At 34.2% G+C, this 17,093-nt stretch overlaps 3 protein-coding genes across 5 annotated transcripts; all 3 read left to right on the forward strand.

Annotated features, from left to right (window-relative positions):
- The first annotated feature begins 1,293 nt into the window (after positions 1-1,293).
- LOC114175620 (NDR1/HIN1-like protein 13) lies at positions 1,294-2,341 on the forward strand. Its single transcript, XM_028060382.2, has one exon. It carries the CDS (start codon positions 1,446-1,448, stop codon positions 2,181-2,183), a length of 738 nt encoding a protein of 245 aa, XP_027916183.1. The 5' UTR covers positions 1,294-1,445; the 3' UTR covers positions 2,184-2,341.
- Positions 2,342-5,202: 2,861 nt separating this feature from the next.
- On the forward strand, positions 5,203-9,054 carry LOC114179342 (uncharacterized). 2 transcript variants are annotated; one of them, XM_028065660.2, is made up of 3 exons: positions 5,203-5,630; positions 7,451-8,202; positions 8,425-9,054. In XM_028065660.2, the coding sequence occupies exons 1-3, from the start codon at positions 5,343-5,345 to the stop codon at positions 8,921-8,923; spliced, it is 1,539 nt and encodes a 512-aa protein (XP_027921461.1). In that variant the 5' UTR covers positions 5,203-5,342; the 3' UTR covers positions 8,924-9,054. The 2 variants fall into 2 exon arrangements, with proteins under 2 accessions (XP_027921461.1, XP_027921462.1); XM_028065661.2 differs by having other exon boundaries at positions 5,418-5,630; positions 7,437-8,202.
- A 694-nt stretch (positions 9,055-9,748) lies between these two features.
- LOC114178110 (uncharacterized) lies at positions 9,749-12,686 on the forward strand. 2 transcript variants are annotated; one of them, XM_085670933.1, is made up of 3 exons: positions 9,749-11,615; positions 12,225-12,344; positions 12,426-12,686. In XM_085670933.1, the coding sequence occupies exons 1-3, from the start codon at positions 10,190-10,192 to the stop codon at positions 12,440-12,442; spliced, it is 1,563 nt and encodes a 520-aa protein (XP_085527059.1). In that variant the 5' UTR covers positions 9,749-10,189; the 3' UTR covers positions 12,443-12,686. The 2 variants fall into 2 exon arrangements, with proteins under 2 accessions (XP_085527059.1, XP_027919628.2); XM_028063827.2 differs by lacking the exon at positions 12,225-12,344 and having other exon boundaries at positions 9,750-11,615.
- The last annotated feature ends 4,407 nt before the right edge of the window (positions 12,687-17,093 follow it).

A 17,093-nucleotide genomic window follows, 5' to 3' on the forward strand; every position in this document is an offset into this window, starting at 1 on the left:
TAATCCCTTTTCGTTATCACTTTTCGCTGCAATAAAATCACATTTGATTGCCTAAGACTTGGGTGCTCGACGTTTACCTTGTTTTTCACCTTACCATTTGTAAATTTTTTAATTGTTTTAACTTTTTACTTTATTTAACTTTTCACCCCAATTTATTTTTAACGATACATTGTGTCAGCATGTATTCAGAAAACTGACACGTAGGCCAAACAATTACACCGTGTCACTGTGCCGTTAAAAATTTTAACTCCGTCTGCCAAAAGGACTTAATTGAATGCGATTTTACCAAAACGATGACTAAATTGAACAAACAACCAAAATAGGGACCAAATTGAATAATTTTGACAAAAATAGGAACCAAATGTGTATTTAAGCCTCGATAAAAATAAATTTTTCAAAAATTTGACTACCGAGATAAATGACCTCATCTCGGAATAAAAATTAATTATTAGTAAACTCAACGGTCATTTTACACATTATTATGACAATAAAATAAATTGGCCATAAGTCAACCTTTGGGCTGACTAATGTGTTGTGAAAATTGGACCAACTTGTGAGTCATTGGTCAAACTCGTCCATATATATACTAAAAGAAATATATAGTTTAGAAAATTTGATCATTCTATTCTCTGATATTTATAATCCCTTTAATGTCTTTTTACTGAATCATACAGTCATGATGAAGTACATAATATTTGAAATAAAAAATAAATTCATAACAAAATTCAAATTAAAAATACTGTCATACTAAGGTTATCACAAATTTATACAAAAAATAATAAACAATATTTCTTCAAAGAAAAAAAAAAAGGTTCAACTGGACAAGATCAAAGATCAGGTGTCTAATTGTGTTTACTAAAACCTACCGGGTATACATGATTATTTCTAATTTTCTAAGAATTTTTTTTATCACATGGCTGAGGGAGATAAAAATGTGAAAGCGTGGTGATAAAGAAAAAAAAAAAGAGTACAAAGTGAAGATAAAAATAGAATGATAAAAAATAATTAAATTTTGAATATTACCAAACTGCAATTTCAAATAATAATAATTAGAAATAGAATGGTTAGTTAGTTAATGAACAACTAGGTAGTTATTACTTGTCAGAAGATGCTCTGATTTGGACTTATAGCATGCTAATTACACTAAAAGCAAGCACAAATAGGTGCATGATTCTTAAACACACCAAAAATAGAAGAGTCTAGAAAACTAATTATGTGGAAAGCACATGTTAATAGAAAGTAAAGTTTCTTGAAATAGTGAGAACACCCAAGAAAGTTAAGAATGCTCTGGTTTTCCAAGCTGTCAGAACCCTACTAATATCTTCTTCAACACCCCAAACTAATGCCCTAACCCTCCAACCAGATTGCATGCATGCAAGAGATCGTTGAGCCAAAAAGTCGCGTAACCTACACCGCGCCCGCAAGGTACCAACTTCCTCTTGCCCATGACAACGGAGGGGCATGCCAACGCCGTCGCGGCTCTGCCGCCGCCGCCGGGGCGCTACGTCCAAGAAACGTACATCGTGCAGTTCCCCAAGGACCAAGTCTACCGCGTGCCGCCGCGTGAGAATGCCTTGTTCTTAGAACAGTTCCGGAAGCCGGTGACCGTCAAGAAAACGCGCCGTTTCGGCTGTCGCTGCGGTCGCGTCCTTCTCACTGTCGTTCTCGTCGTGGTATCTGTCGTCGCCGTCGTTGGCATAACGCTGGCGACGCTGTACTTTATCTTCAGCCCCACGGGACCCACATTTGGCGTCGGAAACTTGGCTGTGAAAAGCGGCGGCGCGTACAGGAACTCGCGGGCGCAGTACAGGGTTTCTTTGAGAGTGCATAACCCGAACGATAAGCTGGGGATCCATTATGCGGCGGGTGACGTGTGGCTGTTCTACGAGAGGACGAAGGTTGCGGCGGGGCGGTTTCCGTCGTTGGATCAGGGTCGAGAAGAATTAAGCACGGTGATAGTTATGATGAGTGGACCCAGTGCAGTGGTTCGCAGGGTAAGCAACAGTAGGGAGCAACCTGTGGCTTTGAAATTGGAGATGAAGCTTGGGATGAGGATCAGAATCGCCGGAATTGAAACGTGGCTTATGAGGTCCAATGTCTACTGCGACTTTGAGGTCACCGATTTCGGGAACAAAACCCGAGTCTCGTCGCAAGACTGCTACACCGAATTCAAAGAATATTAGATAATTAATTATTAATTATCCTTATCATGGGATGTGTTCTGTTGCTTGTGTGGTGACGTCATTAATTTCTTCTTATTTTTCTTTTCCTGTTTGTTAATTATTGCATTATGCAATTAAGTGATGTTGAGTAGGGAGATATCTAAGATCTCAAATTTGAACCCAATATATACTAAAGTAGATAAATAAAAAATATTTTTAGGTATGAGTGTGTCCCTGCGTATATGTGCGTTGCCGCTAAAAAATGTTAGACGTGGATTTGTTGTATGATTGTTTCATTTTTATTAATCTGAATTAAAATATTACTATAAGGAAAATGAATATTTGAGTAGTAATTACTATTTGACAATTCTTTGTATTTTCCTCCAACTCTTCTTTGTCATCTTCTCTTGTCACTGTATTCTTTCTCTTTCTTCTCATTTGTTTTATCTATGGTGTAGTTTGTGATAGTTTTTTGTTTGTATGGTTTTGTCCAAATTAGTGGGTCGCAATTGAAAAATATAGATTTTTTTATTACTAAATTTTTACATTTCTTTTTATAATATTAAATGTCATTTTTAAGTAATTTTCTATTTTTCTATTTTTTCATTCTCCATATTTTAAAATCACTTAAAAACTATCAATTCATATTATAAATTTCAAAATTTAATAGTAAAAAAGTATCATTAACAACATTTTATTATCTTACACAAACGCTCTCCTCGTGCCATGATTTATTCCGGAGTTTCACACACAAAATCTCTAGTCTCATTCTTTTATAATAATTTTCCTATAATAATAGATCTCAGAACTTTTTTATGGGGCTCTGCCTTCTTTTGACTTATAACTCCAATTTCATTTTAGTCTTCGTTTTCCGCTTCAGTTTTCCTACTTCCATTATGTATTCTTCGTCTTCCCATTGTTAGCAAATTTTAATCATTACCAATTCTTAGGAAATTAAAATCATCATTCTATTTTTTTTACAACGTGGGAAGAATTTTATCTAATCTCAATTAGTAAATATTTGTGAATTAAAATTTCATTGTATTCTTGACATGTGAAATGAGATATACATTTCAGATTTTCGGAAATGATAATTTGACATATGAATTACATTCATTTCACATATCCTTTTAATACTAAAATATTAAATTAAGACATTATATTAATATATAAATTGAATAATTCACTAAAAGTTTTTAATTTATGTTATTTTAAGTTGTTCATTACATAGATTGAACGTTCTACGCTATAACAGGAATATTAAGTTATATGTTGCCTATGAACGTACATCAATTAACGTTTGTTGTAAGAATAACAAATATTAATTTGTGGGGTTGGTTTTTTTAAATTTTTCGTCAATATTATCATCCACCAAAACTATGGAAAATTAATATATAATACTAGAATAGATAAAAAAAAATTCTAAATTTTTCAAGTATTATGTGTATCTCAAATAAAGCTTGTAAAGTATGGAAAAATGATAAAATACTAAAAAAATAAAAACATACTCTATTGTCAACAATTTTCATCTTAGAGCGTCTAGGTTTGCAATAAAAATTATAATCATTTGAAGTTTTTTACCGATAAATCTTAACAACTCTGAATTCCTGATCAATTTTTTAGAGTTAAATACTATTTAAATACAACCTAATAGGAGTTGAAAAAAAATTGATTGAAAAATAGTTTTTTTTTTGCATAACTGTCCCTTGACAGTTACAAAGAATGAATTTAAAATTTAAATAAGGTACATGTCTAACAGTCTCATAACTGTCCTAAAAACTTCTCTTTTCTCTTGGTCTCATAACTAACAGTTTTAGAGTCAACAAGCCTTAGCACTTAAGTTCCATTATGGATATCTTTGTAGCAGTTGTTGCCTTGTTCTTGTTTTTGATTTGTTTTGATTCTCTATTTTGATAATTTTTGTCCTCTATCAGCGTTAGTTATGTTATCTCTTCTCTTCTCCATTGATCACCTGATAGGAAATAAATATCTGATTTCTATCCTTTTCGATCATCTACCAGAAAGTAAATAATCGATTTCTAATGATCATCATTGTAAATTATAATGTGTCTCGACTTTTTTGATCCCACGATTTTGTAAGACTTGACCCTTCGTAAAGTTCGATCAACATAACACATTTATGCTAATTCTTGACTTCATAACTACTCTTAGTGTTTTTAATATTTTTTTTTCCTACTTTTGGATGCCCTCAATATTACAAGCAAACAATTACCTTTTGCAACTCCATTAACTTTTGGAGAAGCCTTGCATTAGTCAAGTGTTCCAGCTCCAAGTTTGGTCTGGTCAACAATCAAGTGTGAACCTTGCAATGCAAGGCTCTAGTTTCAACCTTGAGTATTACTAATAAAGGTTGTAAACGAATTTCATTAAATCCCTGGCACGTTCTCTTCTACCTCTTCCTCCATGAAATTGATTCTCAAGTTGCCATTAATTTGGTTGAATCTAAGAACCAACCACACGATCCTTGTCACAACTTGATCAGGATATACATATCAGACACACTTTGGCCTAGTATATTTTATTCCTTAGGCCATTCTCTCAATGAATAAATGTATATATGATCTTAATTTTGAGACGTTACAGGCTAAAGTATGTAACATAAATTTCATGTGAAAACTCATTAAAATATTGTGATAATCACACTAAACCACGCTAAAAAGAATTAGCACAGTGTACCACCATTTACTTAATATACCCCACAACTTTTTTAACTATATAAAACCATCAACTTCTCCAACTTGTTCTTGTTTATAGATTATAATCTATAGATATAACCTAAAAGAACGATACAGTATAAATACGGCACATGGATCAGAAGACTCTGTGGCAGAAGAAGACAAAAACGAGGGAATATAATATCATATTTTTCAAATTAGAACCTCACATGTACTTCAAACCATGTAAATATCCTAAACGCTAACCCTTCATTAAAACCTGGGTAGAAAGCAACATCTAAACTAACCATAGTCAAGTATAAACCAATCTCAACCTTATTCAAAATACTAAATAATCAGAGGTTAGGTTATTAAATTCTTAAAAAAATTATGGAATGACGTGCAAGGCAAACCTCGTCTTCAGAAGGAAACAGTTCCGAACCTCATGTGTCCCTCCGAAGACACAGCAACGAGTTCCTGTGGCGGTGGGTTGTGAAAAGTGGAGATGAAATCAGAGACAGTGACACTGGTGCTGGTGAATCTAGCAAGTATTATGCAGAGAGCAGATGAGTCGTTGCTTCCAGGAGTGTACAAAGAGGTTGGTCAAGATCTGAACGCTGACCCCACCGCGTTGGGTTCGCTCACACTGTTTAGATCACTTGTTCAGTCTCTGTGTTACCCTCTGGCGGCATACCTCGCCACGCGTCACAATCGTGCGCACGTCATAGCTCTTGGTGCTTTTCTTTGGGCTGCTGCTACCTTCCTCGTTGCCATCTCCTCCACCTTCCTACAGGTTCTTCCTAACCTATTTTCACCTTCTACTCGTCAATTCTTTTGTTATATACCACAACTTTAGAGCTAGATATCAGTCTTATAAATAGGAATAAAGGTCTATAATATAATGAGAGTAAAATACTCCTGCATCAGTCACTTGAAGTCATATATTAATTAGAGACATGATAGAATTTAGAATTTAGAATATGTAACTGGTACAAACCTCACTATTAGTCAATTTTGTAAGGTTTAGACAGTTTTGTAAGGTTGAATTAGACTAAAAATTCACTTCTTAACATTATATGACATCCACAGGTAGAGTTTATTTTAACCAGATTTATTGTTTTTAGGACATATTGTTTGACTTGCTATTGAGCCGTTATATCTAATTATCTAATAATGTCATATTATACGCTCAAGATATATATACTTTGGTGTGAGTGAGTGTGTTGGAAGTCATATATCGGGTTTTTTTTCCCTTCTAGGCATATCAGTCTTCAATATTACGGAAGTAGGCAGGTTTTTAAAAAATTACGAAAATGGACAAAACGTTATGGGGGTGCACGTTTTTTGGTGAAGAAATCGTACAGCCCCCAAACATTTTCGTGGTCAAGCGGGTCAAAGGGCGAAATCGTGTGGGGAGTACACGTTTTTGGCTCAGTAATCGATTACAGCATGGTGTAATCGATTACTGCATGCTGTAATCGTGTAGGGGGGGCACGTTTTCTACGAGAAAACGTGTGGGGGGTGCACACTTTCATTAAAAGAGAATTTTTTTTCCTTTTGCACCCCCATCCCACTCCATTTGCACTCCATTTGCATGCCTCTTATGTTTCTAGCAATGTGGCATGATATCTGCCTGTTAAAAAGGTTCCATCCACTTGAACAACAGGTTTACAATACTTAAAACCTTCAATGCATGGTCCAAATGCCTAGAAGCAACGTTTCATAATGTATGTGGAACTCCCATCCTCAGCATCAACATTAACTGGAGGACCGGAAAGTTGAAAATTTGTCCCAGGATTGGTTTGTTAGGCAGCTAGTAACCATTTGGGAACTTCATTATAAGATTGGTCCCAATCACCATACTCCATTGTAATTGCTTTCTCCTTCGCAATCCATGCTCATTTATACGTGACCGTGTATCCGTAACGACTTTTGATGTGAATGCTTGAATTTGTGCGGACCAAATGAAAACTTGTTGTTCAAGTGGATGGAACCTTTTTAACAGACAGATATCATGCCACCTTGCTAGAAACATAAGAGGCATGCAAATGGAGTGCAAATGGAGTGGGATGGGGGTGCAAAAAGGAAAAAAATTCTCTTTTAATGAAAGTGTGCACCCCCTACACGTTTTCTCATAGAAAACGTGCCCCCCCTACACGATTACAGCATGCAGTAATCGATTACACCATGCTGTAATCGATTACTGAGCCAAAAATGTGTATCCCCACACGATTTCGCCCTTTGACCCGCTTGACCACGAAAACGTTCGGGGGCTGCACGATTTCTTCACCAAAAAACGTGCACCCCCATAACGTTTTGCCCATTTTCGTAATTTTTTAAAATCTGCCTACTTCCGTAATATTGAAGACTGATCTGCCTAGAATAGAAAAAAAACCCATATATCGAATAGAGATAAAACTAATTTATAATATATAAGTAAGTGCAAATCTTATTTTACAAATCGATTTTGTAGAATTGAGTTAGACTTAAAATATACTTGACTTCAAAATGTAAACATGAAATATTTACAAGTAATTAGGTAAAAATTCAAGTTTTCCTAGACTCATGTGCATGTTTCCTAACAATTTGGTGCTGCAAGATATGGATGATCAGGTGGCAATTTCAAGAGGTTTAAATGGGATAGGACTTGCCATTGTTATTCCAGCAATTCAGTCGCTGGTTGCTGACTCAACCGTTGATAACAACCGAGGAATGGCTTTTGGGTGGCTGCAACTGACCGGAAACCTAGGAAGCATTATTGGTGGTCTCTTCTCTGTACTCATAGCCTCAAGCACAGTTGCAGGTATACCTGGGTGGAGAATAGCTTTTCATCTGGTTGCATTGATCAGTGTTATTGTGGGAATATCGGTACGTCTCTTCGCTAATGATCCACACTATTCAAAGAGCGATCACACAGCAACAAATGGAGCTTCAAACAAGTCCTTTTGTTCTGACATGAAAGACTTAATGAAGGAAGCAAAGTCAGTGATAAGAATTCCAACTTTTCAGATAATTGTGGCTCAGGGAGTGTTTGGATCATTCCCTTGGTCAGGTTTGTCTTTTGCCACGCTTTGGTTAGAACTAATAGGCTTCTCCCATGTGACAACAGCGACCCTTTGGACCTTATTTATAGTTGCTGGTTCATTTGGATCTTTATTTGGAGGGTGGATGGGAGATTTTTTATCCCAAAAATTACCCAACTCTGGTAGAATAGTATTGTCACAAATAAGCGCTGGTTCAGCCATTCCTTTAGCAGCGATTCTGCTGTTGGGATTGCCAGATGATTCATCCACTGCCTTCATGCATGGTCTTGTTTTAGTCATCATGGGATTCACCACAGCCTGGAATGCTCCAGCCACTAACAAGTACGTTTCATAGCTTATGTTTTTTATTTTCAGAATTACTATAAGTTTTAAGCTGTGAGGAATTATCATTGGTAGATAGCCTAATCAAACATTTTTGTGTAATTAATATGGGATTCTAGTTTTCTTAATACACTGTAGTTGTTGTTTAGCAGGTAAGAAGGGTTGAACATTGATTAAATGCAGCTTGTTTTAGTTTTATTTGAAATGTAATACTGTGGACAGTCCAATATTTGCAGAAATAGTTCCTGAGAAGTCTCGAACAGCTATATATGCTTTGGATTGTTCATTCGAGTCTATTTTGGCATCTTTTGCTCCTCCTATTGTTGGAGTGTTGGCTCAGCGTGTTTATGGTTACAGACCAATCCCAAGGGGATCCTCGGATTCTGTGGGGATTCAAACTGACAGGGAAAATGCTGCGTCTCTCGCCAAGGCACTTTACACTGCAATTTTAATTCCGATGATAATCTGTGTCTCCGTCTATTCATTGCTTTACTTCACCTACCCAAGGGACAGGGAACGAGCAAGAATGGTATCGTTGGTGGACTCAGAAATGCTCCATCTACAACTGGAAGATGCCACCAAAGAACAACATTACCAAGTTACTGATTTAGAATCAAATTGGGTGAATGATGACAAGGAAAGTAGCAAGTTCCACATCGATTATCCAAGGGAAGAAAGCGTGGAGGTAGATGATGATGATAAGAAAGTTTTGTTGTCCTAGTATTAGTTCACTTCTGCAACCAAACACTGGTTCATTGATCAAATTTTATAGATATGTATTGGACAACTCTGAAAATTGTTGGTATGATGTTTATTCCTTAATTTTTGATGAACGAATCACATTCAATCATTCTTGATGTCTCCAAATCCCCTGGCATGGTCATTTCACTTTATGTCAGGGGTGCTAGATCTCTGTATCATCTATTCTTGAATATTTTTGTATTTTAAAAATTACTTTTACATACATTATTTAAAATATATATATTCTACTACACCAATCAAATCAACTATAAGTTTCCTACTATTTTTTTTAATTCTTAATATTAAAAAATGCTTAATTCCTTTTCTTCTTAATAAATTAAAAATATTTAATAAATTGAATTTAATGTTGCTTAAGCCTTGCCCTCTAGACGCTTAAGATTATAGGTTAGAAGGAGTTTTCTCATAATTGTTATGAGAAAAACTCTTACAAATAATATGCTAAATTAGCCCAACAATGAACAAAATTCCTTTAGTTCCCAAAATTGTAAAATTGACATCTCTGACAATATCAAAACAATGATCAGTTTACCGACTGATGATTATGTTATTCTTGGAATTACAAAAATATTAACTAAATTATTAATGTTCTAATAATTTTAAAAACTAAAATAAGTTTTCTTTTATATTTCAAGAGTTAAGGCATTAATTGAATGTATTGTGACCTTTTGACTTAATGGTCTATGGATTCGTCTGAACTCTAACAAGTGGATGATTTTTCACTTAATTTATCACAATATAAAAATGGGACGCGTAGAACAAAAAGTAAATAATTGAACCCTTTTGATCCCCTCCTCCCCAGGCTTTTGGTGCAGACATGGTTCACATGAATCTGAGCCGTTGACTGGGCCATCGGGATGAGAAAGAATATTATAGACGGTGGAGATTGAATGAGGCATAGATAGGCAGTGAAATTGTAACATCTGAAACGCGCCATGTGATGGGTCTCCGTCTCCTACCACTTTGGCAGCACACAATTCCACTCTGACACTTATACTAACTTCATTTTTTCCACTTCACTCACTCACTCACCCATAGTGCAAATTTCAAACTATAAAATCCTACCCTTCCTTTTCACACTACCCTTCCCCTCCCTTCGTTCTTTCCATCACTTCCTAAATCTGATGCTATTAAATTCGCATGTGACCCTTCTATGTATTAATTACTATATAGCTAGATCTTAGGGAGCCTCTGTTTGTAGATCTTGAAGCAAATACCAGGAAAACCAATGGCTCAACTCAATCTCAGAAAGGTAACACTGTTCTCTGCTGTGTTGTTCCTTTCTCTATCCATTTGCATCAGTTCTTGTTTGGAACCTCAATGTGAGACCACACACTTGTCTGCTACAAGAAAAATGTTGGGTGCAGAAAAAGAAGACCTAGAGAAGCCTTTCAAAAAGAAAACCACCACTCAATCCACCAAAAATCAGACCAAGCTCGTCAAACCCACTGCTCTGTCCTCAAAGAATCAAACCAAGACCATCAAATCCCACAACATTTCCTCAAAAAATCAAACCAAAACCCTCAAATCCAATATCCTTTCCTCCAAAAACCAAACCAAAACCACAAAGCTACCCAACAACATCTCCACCAAAAACCAAACCAAGCCACTCCAGCTTAATTCAACTTCCAAAACCAAGCCTACCACCGATACTGCCCTCAAGAAACTCAACAACTCCACCGCCACAAAGATCATCAAGAAGCTCAACGTCACCTCAAAATCCCCAACATCAAAACCTAGCACAGTCTCTTCCACTTCAAAACCATTGGATCTCGCGAAAGCAAGTAACAAAACAACAAAAGCCACCGCCACCAAAGACGACGCAAACAAGAACAACAAGCAAGCTAAAACAGCAAAAGCAGATCAAAGTCACGAGGCAACAGACAAGAAACAAAAGACTCCACAGCAACAAACCAAGAAGAAACCTACGATACAAACACCGCCGAGTTGGATTCTGGACGAGGAAGATGATTTGGTTTCAGAGTTCACAGATCTACCGAATAGATTCCATCAAACACTCCTCCCGGACCTCGAACGAATCTCAACCACTTCCAAAGCCTACATCACCAAAGCCAATAACGAAATGACAAAAGGTTTCAAACCCTACGTGGGAAAAAAATACGCACCCACCGTCGCCGCCGTTATCTCATGCTTCTTAGTATTGATCCCTTTGCTCTTAGTTTCTCTCCTCTGCTCAAGAATCAAAGCCTATTTCTCCCTCCAGAAAATCTTGATCTTCATCCAAGTCTACCTCTCTATCTACTTCACCGTTCTCTGCGTCACATCGTTGTTCACCGGTCTCGAACCACTCAAGTTTTTATACTCTACTTCGCGGTCCACGTATCTGTGCCTGCAGGTGCTGCAGACTCTCGCTTACGTGTTCTATTTGCTGCTCCTCCTCATGTATCTCGTCCTCGTCTTCTCCACCGACTGTGGGCTAAGCTCCAAGTTCTTGGGCCTGGCCCAGGTATTGGTGGGCTTCGCTGTTGGGCTGCATTACTACGTGACGGTGTTTCACAGGGTGGTCTTGCAGCAACCGCCAAAGACGAATTGGAAGATCCACGGGATTTATGCCACGTGTTTTCTTCTCATTTCCCTTCTTGCCAGAGCTGATAGAAGGAAAAAGACTTACGTGGAAGACGGTGGAGGAGAAGGCAAGAAAAACTAATGTATTTTTTTTACTGTTATTTTTTTTTTTCTCATTTCAATTCGATTCAATTTAATAATTAAAGCAATATCCAAAAGCAACCAAGCAAGCTTATTCTATAAATAAGACGACAAAAACACTTTAATGCTTCCTAATTTTCATCAAAACCGGAACGTTCCAATTCTCACTCCCTGAAGTACAATTTGCAAACTTCACTTATTTTATTTAAATAAATAAATTTAGGCTTAAATATCTTTTTTACCTCATTTTCGTAGTGTTTGTTATGGATGGTCTTCATTTTGACAGAATGTTTAAAATGATCCTCATTTTTACCGAATGTTTAAAATGATCCTCATTTTCGCAATTGGGGTTTTATTTGGTCCTTTTCTGTAACGCCATTTAAATTATTAACGAAACATTATACATGTGACACGGTTTGTATTAGGGTGTGTTACGTGTATTGTACAAGTGTGGTAATTAGATATTTGGGGATAAATAAGTGAGTTAGGGTTTTGGTAAGGAATGTTTGGGCAGTTGGTGAGTTTTGGCAATCTTGTTTCTCCATTCCCAATTGGTGTTGCTGCAATCTTCTTCTTCCTGCAATCTCATTATATAGGTATGTTACGGTCCCAATCTTCGTGCACTGTTGGTGGTTCAACGAGAAATGGATTAATCCCGAATTGTAGTTGCGGAGAGATGACAGCTTTGAGGATGGCAAGAATTCCAAAGAATATTGGTAGAAAATTTTGGGTACAATCTGTTTTTATTTTTGTGTTAATAATAAATTGGTTTTAATTTTTGGTTTATTGATTTACAGAGTGGTGGTTCCAATAATGTGGGTTGCAACTTTTTCAAATGGTGGTGTTGATGAAAAGGATGTCATCATCATAACACAAATGAGACAGATTAATAATGTGGAGAAGTCATTGAAGGTTGCTGAGAAGAGGCTGCAATTAGTGATAGGGTTCACTTGTGTTGTTATTGTATTATTCGTACTGTTATTGTGTGTAATCTTTTAAAGTCCAATCTATTTTGTACTATTGTTAAATGAAGAAATGAATTAGTTTGATTATGTTGATATTAGTCTCAACATGTTCAAAATGACATCTTAATTTGAGCATTGAAGTAAGTGATATTGGTCTAAATTTAGAAAAAATTAAATTGATCTAAGTCTGAAAGAAGTTAAATTCATAACATTAATTCATCTTGATCAAAATGCACTACATCAATGTTTGGCAAGAGTGAGATTGAAGGAAGTTTAAGGAAAGTCAAAATGCAGTACATCAATAATGAATTCTACATAAGAAATTCCAAAAAATAACTAAGACGTTTGTAGCTGCTATCATGGCCTCCTCCTAATCTGTAATTTCATCATAAACTGCTGAGATGGTTTTTCTGGTGTTGGTAGTGGTGTTGCTTGACTCTCCACTTCATTCCTTGGTGGTTGAGTTGTTTGAGTTTCAGTCGTTGGTGCATTCTCAGCAGTTTCAGCAGTTGGTGCATTCTTAGAAGTTTGGACATCTGGAATCGAAAGACAAATAAACCCCAAAATAGAATTACGAAAATCCTAACCCACGAGCAAACACAACCTAGACAACCCTAAACCCACTTACCTCGTTGATGATGATTAATTGGAAAATTGAGATGAAGAGCGCAACTACAATCCAATGATGAAATGACAAGTATTAGCTGCTTCCTCTACAAATCCGAGCTCAAGAAAGACGAAGATGGAAAAATTTCTCTAATTGCAAAATTTTCCCTAAATTAAAAAATTAAAGTTAAGTAGCCACCTGTACACGTAACACACCCTAATACAAACTGTGCCACTTGTACAATGTTTCGTTAATGATTTAACGGCGTTACAAAAAAGGACCTAATAAAACATGAATTGCGAAAATGATGACCATTTTAAACATTCGGTAAAATGAAGACCATTTTAAACATTCTGTCAAAATGAGGACTATCCACAACAAACATTACGAAAATGATGACAAAAAAGGTATTTAAGCCATAAATTTTCTATACTTTCACTAATTATAGATATGCCTTCTAATTAAGAATTATTAAAATATCTAATTGTAAAAATAGGCCGCCAACGTTGAAAAATTGGAGACTAAATTTTTTTTTTTCTAAGGCATTTTCATAATAAAGGAAGATCGTGTTGCGATAGCCATGTTTGACTTATTTGCATAAAGTTCTTCAACTTCAACAAAAGATAGTATGAAAAAGGTCGAATTGGATTCCCTGTAAATTGAACTGATTGAAATGTGTGTTAACAGGAAATTTTTTCTGTTTCAATTTAGCATAAAACTAAATCTTTTATAGGAAAAAGATACATTATTTTTTTTTCCAGATTTTCTATTATGACAGACTCAACAAACTTGTCATCCTTTGGTGATAAAAAAACAAAAATGTTCAAAATTGACTAAGGATGACATTTTCTTTCAAAAAAAATGCGAATTTTGAAACCGAACCGATTATATATATATATATATATATATATATATATATATATATATATATATATATATATATATATATATGGAGTAATTGAACTATTTTGCCATAATGGTTTTTAGCTTAATGTGCAGTTTTTATAGTTGACCACCGACAGTTTGTGATGTCACAATGGCATGTGCCACGTGGGAGCTAGTAATGCACCCAACTGGAATTTGGAAAATTGTCTTGGGCCGTTTAGGGCCCAACAACCTAAATCCAGCCTCATTAAAGCCATCATTTTCTTACACTCCTTTCATAGAACCCCTTCTCCAAGGATGTGTATGGTCATTAAATACAGTTATGATATTTCACCAAATACTAAATTTTGGTTGTTTAAAGTTTTACGTATCATTAATCATTGTATTAAATTCTTCAAAATTTAAGGCAAATGTTACAAATAGATCTTTGGAATTCATCTTTTATTGTTGACTAAATTTATAGTAAAATGTTATCAGTTTAATTTTTTACTACATTTTTTCATTGATACTAAAGATTAAAAATGATTCCGTTTTACAAAATCCAGGATTAAAATTTTAGAAACTAAAATTAAATTAGTCGATGCTTAAAATTCAAAGAATGAAATGTTTCTCTTAAATCCTTTTTAATTATAATTTAAATCCGAGGAGGAACTCATTAGTGTCTTTTCTATCATGGTTTTGTTTCCTTCCATCTATTTATCTATTGCCAGATGAAGACCATTTTGGTTTGAGAATTCTACCATGACCATAGTCACGTATACTATAAGTTTTAATAATTGACTTTCGTTAATCAAGCATAACCTATATTCCCATATGTTATAATTTTTAAGATTTGTCTCAAGCACCAAGCAAAGTCCATTATAAATTATACATTATGAATTATTTACTTCTCAAATTTACATTTAAGATTATCACATTGGAAAGTTTAAGAAAACTAATGGAACTTTTATACATTCGACCTGTGACTCAATCCATAAATTCGTAAGAATTTTTGTCATAGAAACAAAGGCATTTATCTTTTTCTCGTGCAAAAGATTTATTCTTTTTGCATATAAAATTTTACTAGCAATATAAATCCAGCATAGAAAACTAAAAATCACAAATAATTTGATAAACTTGAATTATCATTTAAAAAATAGTTTTATAGCACAATGAAAGTCAATAAGTTAAAACTATTTTTTCTCCTCTATGCAACGTCCATTAACATTCTTCTCATGCATGCCTCTTGGTGCAAGAGTTAAAACAATAAGTATTTGGATGCAAACACATGTAAAGTTAACCATTCCACCTCTCAAATGATTTTCCCAACAAGTTCATGTGTATGAAAATTCCAATTATGTTGTAATGGAAATAATTGCATTTACAGGTAATTAAATTGTAAATAAAAAATGTATAGAAAATGTATTTTTTTAACAATATTATTAAAGTTACATTTAATATTATGAAACTCATTATGGGTTTTACACTTGGATCCATTAATCAAAGAGACTACCATGACAAGGAAAACAATTTTTGAAAAATATGATTACATTATTCCAAAACCAACCATCTAAAGTGATAGGTTATATATTTTTTCATATATGATTATGATTATAGTCATCGAGAGATTGTGGTTCTATATGGTTATATGACATTAGTCTTACACATATACACATATAAGACCTTAATCACCACTTTTACACCAAAATCTTAAGACAATGTTATTATGGGTCTTTATTCTTATATAGTGTTTAACTTTATATTTTCTATCCAAAATGTAAAATTTTGACTCACACTTAAACTATTCCCAAATGATATTCTAAACAGTACGCAGACGATCACATTTATGGACATCTTTTATTTTTCACAAGTTACCATGGGTAGAAAGAAAAAGAAAAAAAAAAAACTTGAAAAAGATAATGTTTTCATATAATATTTATATGGAAAAGCTAAAAAAATAGCAACCACTGATTAGAAATATAGAAAGCAGACAGAGATGTCTCCTAAGCATAGGATATATAGGCGTATAGGTCTGCAGTTACCTTCGAACCAAAAAAACCAAACCACACCACATGACTCATGCTTCCCTCAGCATAACAGTTTGTTCCTCCAATAATTAGAGGGAGAAGATAAATGTATAACTGTAAAAATATGGTTTTATTTCATAAGCATGCTTTAATGAAAAGTTATTCCATTATATATACAATAAATATAATAAAAAATACAGTCATATTAAGAAATTTTAACTTAAAAATTTAAGTTGATTTACTCTAATAATACATTTTGAGTAATAATAAAAAGTGGTTAAATGATGTATAAGTTATTAATTTAAAAAATATATATATTAAGTTGGTTTCTTTTCATATGAATGAAATATGAAATAACTTTATATTACTATAAATTTTAAATATAACATTTATTTAAAATTATTTTTTTAATTGTGGATTTTGATAATATATGTTTTAGTTAACGATTGTCTTTTGCTTTGCTTTTATTACGTATAACAAAGTATTGATGAAGTATTTGGGAAATGGTCAAAGGAAGTTTTTAAGATTTATAATTTATGTTTTAATCTGGTTTATTTGTAATTCTTTATTTAAAGTTATCAAAGTTGTCCATTGTGATTATATAGATGATTTGGAAGATGACAAATCACATTAGATTTAATGATAAATTGTTCTTTTTTTTGCTATTTTTCAAAACAAGAAGTTAGTATATGTGGTCGAAAATAAATCTAAGAAACATATGAGTAATATTGTCTCTTATTTTTTTAGTACTACAATTTTTCAATATTCAAATTCGGGAGGGTAGAGTGATTTCATATACAAATGTAATATAAAAAGTTTTATCTGCTAATTGCCTCAAGATGAATACTAATAGTGCAGTTAGGGGTTAACCTAATTTAAATTCATGTACTGATTATATTTAGAGGAAGTCATGGTGAATATGTTAGTAGTTTTTAAGATTTTGTAAAGGGTGCATACTTCTATTTATGATGAGTTTATATAGTCACTTATGTTTTGAAACAT

This window comes from Vigna unguiculata, chromosome 3 (assembly GCF_037176805.1).
Source record: "Vigna unguiculata cultivar grain cowpea cultivar isolate G323 ecotype 2 chromosome 3, ASM3717680v1, whole genome shotgun sequence".
NCBI classification, from domain to species: Eukaryota; Viridiplantae; Streptophyta; class Magnoliopsida; order Fabales; family Fabaceae; genus Vigna; species Vigna unguiculata.

Coding starts and splice junctions, on each gene's coding strand:
- LOC114179342 (XM_028065660.2), top strand. CDS start 5,343: ATGAAATCAGAGACAGTGACACTGGTGCTGGTGAATCTAGCAAGTATT. Junction 5,631..7,450: donor TCTCCTCCACCTTCCTACAG/GTTCTTCCTAAC, acceptor ATGGATGATCAG/GTGGCAATTTCAAGAGGTTT. Junction 8,203..8,424: donor AATGCTCCAGCCACTAACAA/GTACGTTTCATA, acceptor TACTGTGGACAG/TCCAATATTTGCAGAAATAG.
- LOC114178110 (XM_085670933.1), top strand. CDS start 10,190: ATGGCTCAACTCAATCTCAGAAAGGTAACACTGTTCTCTGCTGTGTTG. Junction 11,616..12,224: donor GGAAGACGGTGGAGGAGAAG/GCAAGAAAAACT, acceptor CTCATTATATAG/GTATGTTACGGTCCCAATCT.
- LOC114175620 (XM_028060382.2), top strand. CDS start 1,446: ATGACAACGGAGGGGCATGCCAACGCCGTCGCGGCTCTGCCGCCGCCG.